Source organism: Mustela nigripes, chromosome 16 (genome assembly GCF_022355385.1).
Source record: "Mustela nigripes isolate SB6536 chromosome 16, MUSNIG.SB6536, whole genome shotgun sequence".
In the NCBI taxonomy this organism is placed as follows: Eukaryota; Metazoa; Chordata; class Mammalia; order Carnivora; family Mustelidae; genus Mustela; species Mustela nigripes.
In genome coordinates this window covers 48,039,180-48,048,889 of record NC_081572.1, presented here as the reverse complement: position 1 = coordinate 48,048,889, position 9,710 = coordinate 48,039,180, and the positions used below count along the sequence as shown (strand labels likewise).

At 53.7% G+C, this 9,710-nt stretch overlaps 1 protein-coding gene across 5 annotated transcripts in view; it reads right to left on the bottom strand.

Moving 5' to 3' along the window:
• TOM1L2 (target of myb1 like 2 membrane trafficking protein) overlaps window positions 1-9,710 on the bottom strand; it is a 118,976-nt gene that overhangs the window by 49,949 nt on the left and 59,317 nt on the right. For all 5 annotated transcript variants that reach the window (XM_059379851.1, XM_059379847.1, XM_059379848.1 and 2 more), the window contains exon 2: window positions 6,864-6,948. In XM_059379851.1, coding sequence (XP_059235834.1) covers window positions 6,864-6,948 — 85 coding nt within the window. The remainder of the gene's footprint in view (window positions 1-6,863; window positions 6,949-9,710) is intronic.

The following is a 9,710-nucleotide window of genomic DNA, read 5'->3' as shown; positions in this document are numbered from 1 at the left end:
GCAGGAAGGAGAAAGTCTCTGGACGGAGCCCCAAGATGCTGGTAACTCTGCCTGCCCTTTAGAAGGGAAGCTGGGTGGCAGAGAGGAGAGGGTGAGAGGTTTGTCACTGGGCTTCTTTGCGGTCCTTTTCCATTTTGCATCCCATGCAAATATTCTTGATTCAGAACAATAACTAACCCACTGATGCGGGGTACGCCGAAGAGACAACAGACAGACACAGAATAAAGAATGGCCAGCTCCTTGCTAAGGCCTGGATGCTCTTCCCCAGTTCCACGGAGCTCCTTTTTGCCCTGAGAAAATTTAAGTAAGGGGCACCTAGATGGCTCGGTCAGTTAAGTGTCTGCGTTCATCTGGGGTCATGATCTTCAGGTCCTGGATCCAGCCCGCATCAGGCTCTCTGCTCAGCGGGGAGTCTGCTTCTCCCTCCGCCTCTGGCCCTACTCATGTGCTCTCTCAAATAAATAAATGAAAGTCTCAAAAAAAAAAAAAAATGAAAGAAAGAAAGAAAGAAAACTTAATTAAGTCTCCTCAAAACCCAAAGATTTGTGTGTGTTTTTAGGTAATGGAGCTGATGTGGATTCCCAAAGGCATGTTCATAAGCTGATTGTTTGGAACGTGGAATATGTTCTTCCTTAAATCACAGTTAGAGCTGGGAGTGATGGTGGTCCCTAGCCAGCCCTCTAGAAGCAGCTAGAAGGTGCAGCCCTTTGGTCTAACAAGTTATTTTGTTTATTCTAAGCCAGGATCCAACAAAGCTTAGGGACACTGCTATGTCTGGCATGAAGCCCCCGGCCCCTGCTGCCCCATCACCCGCACTCCTGGGAGTCCCCAGTCTGCCTGCAGGCTGGCCTTTTGCTACACACGTGGGCTCCAGCCTTCCCCTGATCAACATGTCAGAATATCTGGGTCTTTCGAAAGCTGAAGGTTTGTAAGTCAGGGACCTCCTATTCCTATAGCTCTCAAATATTTATGATCTCTTTACCAAAGGAAAAAGCCCTTTCAAATATGTGTGAGAAAGCTGGGGGAAGGGAGGTTGGAAGCTCTGGCAATCAGCCCCATGGAGACAGAAATACACAGGAGGCAGCCAAGACTTCTAGAAGAAATTTTAGAACACCCTGAGTCACTTATTTCCCATCCTGAACTTGAAACGTGGCTGCCTGCAGGAATTCTTGGCTCCTGAGCCCAAAGGCTGACGGGATGAGTTTCTCTGGGGAATGGGCCCCTGCCAAGCGTGTTTGCAGTATGGCTGCAGTTTCCTAACAGGAATGCTGATTTCTGCAAATATGGGACTTGACAAGCTGGCTTTGAGGACTGTTTGTGGACTTGAGCTGGTGAAGGTCAGTGGCTGCTGGCCAGAAGCGTGGATTGATTTCCTCTCTCTCCAAGGCTCTGCCAAGCCACGGTCAGCCCTGACCCCCAGCTACCATCCCTCTCAATCGAGCTTCATCCCTCTCCTCTTGAACTTCCACAGAGCAGAAAAATGAGAACAGCCTCCAAGGGCCGTGATCACTTAGAGCTCAGAGAGCAGAGCGCGCACAGAGCTCTCCCAGTGTGGGGGTGATGGTGGTGGAGGGGGGGGGGGGGAGAAATCAGAGAGTCAGCAGGCTCCCGGGTTAGAGTTAAAATGGAAATTCAGCGGAGGGAAGTACTGCCTCAGAGTGACTGGGTGAGCACAAAAGCAAGTATTTATCTCTCTCCCCAGGGGAGAAGCTTCAGAAAGGAGGATCAAAGTCATGTCAGAGGAATTGCAAAGTTTCAAGCAGCAGCAGCAGATTAGACAGCAAGGAGCTGGAATCAGGGAAAAAGGAGAGAAGGAAGAGTCAAGAGCCAAGATGGAGCCGGGAGAGGGCCAGGAAGGGAGGGCCCCTGTGAAATGCCCCCCTCTGCCCCGGTAGCAGGAAGGCCAGCACTCAGGGCCTCAGAACCTGACATCTGGGCCATCTTCAGCCTCCCCAAGGCCTCCTCCACCCCAAGCTCCTAAGAAGCCTTCTTTCTAGTCATCCCAGCACTCATTTCGTCCTGTGGTTCCAGAACCACTGCTTTGCAGCGGCTTTCTCTTTATTCCCTCCAAGGACACAGCTGTCCCTCCTCCCCAACTCAGGACTCTTCCTCTCCCTCCTGTCTGTCTTCCCTCCCTCTGAGCCCTCTCTCTGCTGTTAACCCTGCTCCTCCCTGCAGGCCCCAGCGTAGAGGCTGAAGATTCCCTGAGCAAGGGAAGGTCCAGACGTGGTCAGGAAAATGCCCCAAGTCAGCAGGTCAGTGGATCCTTCTCTGACACACACACCAGAGTCCCTGGGGAGCACATCACCAATCCATACACCTGGGCCCGAACTAGGTCAGTCTGGGCAAGGCCTGGTAAACGGGACCTAAAACATTCCCAGGTTCTTGAGCTGGGCACCCCTCGTTAATGGCTAAAGATGCGGGAGACAAGAGGCTGTCACATGAGGCCTTACGATGGAGGGCAGCTCAGCCTTGGACACTTTAGAGAAAGCCCAGAGGGGCCTATGTGCCAGTTCAAATCTGTACCCCCAGGACCACAACATCACAGAGGTGAAGCTCTGAATAAGAAGGCATAGGCAGAGTTTGGGTGGCTGGAATCAGGCCAGCTCGGGCTTGCATCCTGCCTCTGCCCTTCTCAGCCAGGCAGTGACGACCTCTGGCACGTGAGCATGGCCTGCCTCTGCCTTCTAGGCTTGGCGTGCGGCGGCCTGGTGTGCAGACACGGCAAGCCCTCAGAGCACAGCGGACAGAGGTGGGCCCAGCAGGCCACAAGGCTCAGCACCCAAGACTGGCCAGAGAACACTACAGGTGAAGGTGGATAGGGACACCTGGCTCATGACATCTTTAACGAGCAGGTCTTTAATGGATGAAGAGCACGTCCCTATGCAGAGCACGGACATGAATGTACACATAGCCAGACGCTTCTTAATGTTTATTCCTTTGATCCTTCCAACAAGCCTCTGTGATAGGCACTAGCGGTACCCGCACTTCATAAACGAGGACTCCGAGACATAGGGGCGCACATGGCAATGGAGTGGGAGCCCTAGAATGCCAGCCTGGGCAGGTGGCTCCAGGCTCCACACCTCTAATCCTACAACATTCCCCTTCCCACTCGGGCCCACCAGCCTGGGTGTCTGCCTTCCCACCTGCCATCCACCCGCCTCACCGGGCGGGTGCCCTCCTTGCTACAAGATGCCACCTGGGCATCCCCTCCTCCAAGCAGCCTTTGCCACGGACAGCCCCAGGGCCAGTCAGCTGCCGTGGCTCTGGTCTCTCTCAGTTAGAGGCAGTGTCTCTTGGCACGCTGTGTCACAGGGGTTGCATTCTGCATTCCTCAGCAGATAGAGAGTCCCTCAGGGACTCCCTCCGCTGTGTTCTTATTTACCAGATGCTTGTCAAGAGTCAGTTATATGTCCACTGCGCTAGGTGTTGGCAGAAAATGACATGTGAAACAGAATTATGCCCTCATGGGGTGCACAGTCGAGGGGGTCTGCAGGGGAGAGAGCAACTCACAAACATCACACGGACGAGTACATTTGCGCTGTGATGGGCCTGCTGTCATACAGGGTACTGTGACATCACACATGGGGGGACCTGTCTGGATCAGGAAGAGAAGGGTGGCAGGGAAATGCACTTCAAACTGAGCTCCAGGGCAAGGCAGAACTGATCGGTGAAAGGGAGAGGCGAGAGGCAAACAGCAGGAACACAGGGACCAAAGCCCCGAAGCCGGAAGGAGCTGAAGGGGCTCCCGAACAGTTAGCTGAACTTCAGGGTTTTCTCCCGCTTAGGGAGAGATTTGACAAACACCTCCCCGTAAGGGCTGTGACAGAAAATCCCCACGTGTCCTGGACGTGCTCTCATTCACAACTGCAGGCCCAGGAGCGTGGGCCACTTTAGAAGGAAGGTGAGCGGAGTGTTGGGAAAGGAAGGTGCCCCAGCCTCCTCAACCCTGGGAGGAGGAATCTCATCTCTCACACATCCCCACTCTCCAGGTTCGCCCAGACCACTCGCGGCCCCAACACGCTGTCCTTTCATGCTCGCATCCATACTCCACCCTGTCTTCCTGGCCCACTGAGGTCCAGCCCAAAGCCTGCCCCGTGTCTGCAGTGATGGGCACACACCTCGGCCACAGCCTGCCTGGGCCCACCAGGGGGACCCCTCCCTCAGAGCAGCTGGGGCGCACTAGCCTTGGCATCCTGGAACTGATTCCACCTCCATCTGTGGGGTCTGATGTGGCTGGACGACCACAGAAAGGAGGACAGGAGAGGGGGGCATGAGAGAGAAGGGGAGCCCGTGACTCTGGCGTTAGAAATGCAGAGCCCCCAACCACTCTGATGTGGCTGTGTGCTGGGAACCAAGCCGAACACCTGCATTTAGAGGCAGCAGTATGCCATCTTGGACTGAAGACGCCCCAACTTGTGCCTGCGGCACAGGCTCCCGCCCGCATCTCCATACCCAGGCCCTCCAGATGGACAGCTTCCCTGCTGGGGCCTAGCGGGCAGCTTGGAGCTGTAGGATTTTAGCTGACCTTCTGATCTTTGGTCCTTGTCCTGCTCCCTCCCTATGGTGGCTCAGCCCTAAACACAGGAATCTTCCTGACTCTTCTCTTCTCTCCCGCCCACAGCCACCTCTGCACACCCCGCTGGTTCCACCTTCTAAATATATCCCGAAGCTGACCGTTTCCCTCTCCCTCCTCTACTGTCGTCCACGTCAAAACTGCCATCATCCCACACCTCCTAACTCGCTTCCCCTCTTTCTGCCCTCGGCCCTTCCTACCAGGCCACTCTGATCACAGTAGCAGGAAAGATCTCTTTAAAATGTGCGTTAGAGGAGTGCCTGGGTGGCTCAGTGGGTTAAACCTCCACCTTCGACTCCCATCATGATCTCAGGGTCCCGGGATGGAGCCCCCTAGCAGACTCTCTGCTCAGCAGGGAGCCTGCTCCCCCTACCCCCGCCGCCTCTCTGCCTACTTGTGATTTCCCTCTAATAAAATCTTTTTAAAAAATGTGCATTAGAGGGGCGCCTGGGTGGCTCAGTGGTTTAAGCCTCTGCTTTCAGCTCGGGTCATGATCTCGGGGTCCTGGGATAGAGCCCCACATCGGGCGCTCTGCTCAGCGGAGAGCCTGCTTCCCCCTGCCTCTCTGCCTACTTGTGATCTCTCTCTGTCTATCAAATGAATTTAAAAAAAAAAAATGTGCATTAGACTTGGGGCACCTGGGTGGCTCAGTTGGTTGGGTGTCTGCCTTTGGCTGGGGCTGTGATCCCAGGGTCCTGGGATCCAACCCTGCATCAGACTCCCTGCTTGGCAGGGAGTCTGCTTCTCCCTCTCCCTCTGCCACCCCCTCCATGCTCTCAAATAAATAAATAAATAGATAAAATGAGTGGTAGACCACGCCCCTCTCTGCTCAAATCCCCTCCCCTCCAAGTCAAGGCCAGAGCCCTGCACTGTTTGGATGAGGGCCTGTCCCACCCTCCTAGCTCTCTCCACACCCGCCCCACCAGCATCTTGCTAGTCCTCAAACATACTAGCCCGCCCTCTGTCCCAGGGCTGCTGTGCCTGCTGCTTCCTCTGCCTGGAAGGTTCTTCCCTGCTGTCATCCTTACACCTCACCCCCCCCAACTCCTTCAAGTCGCTCTTCAATGTCACCTTCTCAAGTGAGGCTTTCCTTGATTCCTCTGCTTAAAATCGCTGACTCCCAGGGGCGCCCAGGTGACTCAGTTAAGGGGCTGACTCTGGATTTTTTGACTTAGATCATGACCTCTGGATGTGAGATGAAGTCCGGAGTCAGGCTCCCCATTTAGCAAAAGGTCTGCTTGGGGTTCTGTCTCCCTCTCCCTCTGCCTCGCTGCCCCCAAACCGGGGATCAAGTGTGCACACTCTTTAAATAAATAAAAAAGTAGATAAAATCTTAAAAAAAAAAAAAAGCTAAGTCCCAGCCTTCCCCCCCCCCCCCCCCGTGCTTCGTTTCACTCCAGACTTGTCACCAGCTGACCATGTAATGTGACCACGTAATGGAACGTGTAATGGCTTCCAGGGCGTCTGTCCTGCTCCCTGCCGTGCCCTGGGCACTCACATCACACCAGGGCCCAGCATGAGGTAGCCCCTCAGTCAGTATCTGTTCACTGAGAGCAGGACCAGCCCCAGCTGATACATGGCAAGGCGGCAAGGGCCAGCGCCAAGAGGCAAGCCCAGGGCTGCCGGAGTCCAGCCTATCCCCCTGGGCACTCCGCAGACGACTGCGGAGGGCACGGCTACAGGAAGCACCGTTCTGTGTGGCATGAACAGAAGCCGAACACAGACCAATCTGGAGGAAGCGTAAACAGAACATAGCTGGAATGCCGGAGAGGATATAAAGGGAACAGCCAGAAAGAACAAACCCGGCAGGGGAGGGATGTTTTCAGGGGTGGGGGGACCCTGCCAGACACACCTGCTGCTCTGTGCCTCACACTGACCTTCTCCCTCTATGAACACCGTGGGCCCTCTCCCTCCTGAGCCTCCAAACCAGCAAAACAGGACAGAGACAGCCTGGCATTGGTGTCAGGGAGGCAGAGCCAGGGAGGAGGGCTGGAGGGGGTGACCAGCACAGGGGACCAGGTAACCAGAAGACTTCATTGTCATGATGGTTCAAAGCAGGTAATTAAAAGAGTGCCTCACTGCTCATGGGGTTGCCACCAAGTACAGGCAGCAAGAGGAAAGATAATGAACTGTATCCATTTATTAAATGCCAAAGCAAACAGCCTGGAAACAAACAAAGTCAAACACCCCCGCCCTTAAGCCCTGACAGGCTCTGAGTGACCCCCCAGGAGCTGACCAGTTTCACAGGAGATGGCGGGGGGGGGGGGGGGGGGCACGGACGACATACCCTTCCTCTGTCTCATTGATAATGTCGCAGATCTCCATGTTCAAAGTCCAGTCCTCGCTCTGCAGGGAGCCATCTGTTGCCTTTTCTGTAAAGTCAGAGAGAAGACGGATTTACATGGATTTACATTTCTCCCGGAATAAGGGGGCCCTGGCAGGAAACAGGAAGGGCCCAAAACCACCACATTCTCCTCCCAAGCAGATGGGCTGAGCCAACAGAGCAGTTCTAGGGGCGCTGCCTTCACAAGGGAAAATCCAGAGAGAGAGAGAGATAGATCTGGGCCCAAGCTTTCCAAGATGAAAAGTTCTGGAGATTGGCCGCATGACAGCGCGAAGGTGCTTAACGCTTAAAACATGGTTAAGACGGCAATTTTTATGGGATATGGGTTATAACATAATTACAACTTTCAAAAATTAAATTAAAAAAAAAACAAAAACACAGCCCCCTTAAGATAGGTATTATTCCCTCCTGCATTTAAAAAAGGAAGGAAACAGGCTCGGTAATGTTGGGTGATTGGCCAGGATCTCACTACTGGATTGGGGCTGACGTGCGTTCAAGGTCAGGTCTGTCCATCTCCAAAACCTAAACAGTTGAATGACACCACCCCGCCTACTACCCAGGCTGGACTTCGGATCCAGACCAATTCCAACCTAACCCATCCCAAACGTATACTCCATGATGGGGAGAACATCACCACCGTTTTGTTCATACAACCCACACTTCCCCTGCTACTCAAATAATGACACCAATGACCTGCTTACATGCAGGAAGTGTCCTTGTTCTTTACATAACATACTAGAACTCACACATCCAAACAAAGCCTATACTTCCAGGCAGTGACAACACACTCCCAAAATATAGCTGTTGCTCAAAACATTTGTGTGACAGCTTTGGTCTGCATTTTAAAAGCCTTGTTGTTTAAAAAAAATTTTTTTTAAGATTTTATTTATTTATTTGACAGAGACCACAAGTAGGCAGAGAGGCAGACAGAGAGAGGAAGAGGAGCAGGCTCCCTGCCGAGCAGAGAGCCCGATGTGGGGCTCCATCCCAGGACCCTGGGATCACAACCCGAGCTGAAGGCAGAGGCTTTAACCCACTGAGCCACCCAGGTGCCCCTCATTGTTTTAAATTTTTGCCAAAAAAGACATATCCCCAACTTTTCTGCCCCCTTTATCCATCAACTACAGCACCCAAAGACCCCTGATGCACTGGAACGCCCAGCAGACTGGACAGGGCACTGGGAGACTGGAGGCCCCGTCCCCAAAGTCCTCGAGTGTGCCAGGCTGGCAAGGACAGAGGAAGTATTTGGCGAGTGCCCTGTATAAGAAGAGGAAAGTGCTTACGGAGATGGAGAGGCAGGGATGAGAACCCGTGTCCGAGACTGTGCCAAGGCAGATGGACCCCAGAGACACTGTTCCCCGGCACTGTGCACGGCATGCATGTGGAAAAGAGGGGCCATTTCAAGAGAGGTGGGGACAAGAGTCATGGTGGGAAAGGCAGAGGGCTGAGGCCCTCTGCATGATGGCTCAAAACACCAGTCAGCTTAGCCTGCAGAAGCAAAGACTAAGAGCAGAGGCTACAGGAAGGATGAGAGGACAGGCAAGAGGAAGCTTCTGGAACCAGCCCTGCAGTGTGCTCCCTTGGCACCGGGCTTTATCCAGGGCACCAAGCAGGCAAGTGTGTGGGTTAAATGGTTCCTGCCTCCAGCCCACCGCCCTCCCTGCCACCCTCAGCTGTCTCTGAACAGCCCTCCCCTTCAAAGTGCCCACTCCCAGAAGAGGTGACTCCCCAAAAGGGCCCCCAAAGCAAGGAAATCTCTGCAGCCATAAACGCAGAGCACACCCTCAAGATAAAGCCACTCGGCCTGTGCGCCGCAGGGTATCCCCCCTTTCTGAGCCAGCCCGGGGAGAGGACAGCGGCCCTAGGGCCCTTCGGAGTGGGACATCTGTCCCTGTCACAGCACCGGCTGCGGACCAGACTCTCACGAGGAAGAAAGTCTGTGACTGCACTTTGGTGGGGCCATAGGGACACTGTCTTGGGAGGCTTAATGGAGGAAATATTAAATCAATGAAACCTCATTTCCAAGTTCGGTTTAGCAGCAGAATCCATTAACCTTATATTCACCCGCTCCCTTCCTCTAATAATACCGGGAAGGGGTTCAAAGGCATGATAACTTATCCTCCGGGTAGCGGATTCTATTCAATTACTGGGATTCTGAGTTTCCAAGCTAAAAGGTATATACTCGTTTTGATTATAAAGAATCAACCCAAAAAGAATGCTGCTTTCTTTTCATTTTGCTGGAAATGCCACATAAATACAACCGGGGGTATTCGGCTCGGCTGAAACAGATGAGGGGAGTAAGGCTGACAAAGGAGCTCAAATCAGTTCTGATTTTGCTCTCCGCATAAAAGAATTCCCAGCAATGGGAACAAAGTTATATCTGATAGTCCCTGCAACTGGCAGCCACTCAGTGCAGGATCCCTCACTCGGCCCTGTCCCTGGCCCAGAGGAAGCAAAATCCAATCTCATCTCTTTTGTCACGTAAATCGTCAAAACCAAAGATAAATCCTGGTGCAACAGCAGAAACACAAAGCTCCAGGGAGCAATGGGCCAAGTCATTCCCAGCAGCCAGCCCTCCAGACGGATAAAGATCAAAACGCAGTGACCCTGGCTGCAAAAGCTGACCTTTCCAAGTTCTCTGGTGAAATGCTAATGGCCAGGGGCTGAGCAGGACAGGGCTGGGCAGGGCAGGGCAGGGCAGGGCAGGGCAGGGCGGGGCAGGGCTAGGCAAGGCTGGGTTGGACTGGGCTGGACTAAGCGGGACAGGGCTGGGCAAGGGTGGGGCAGGGC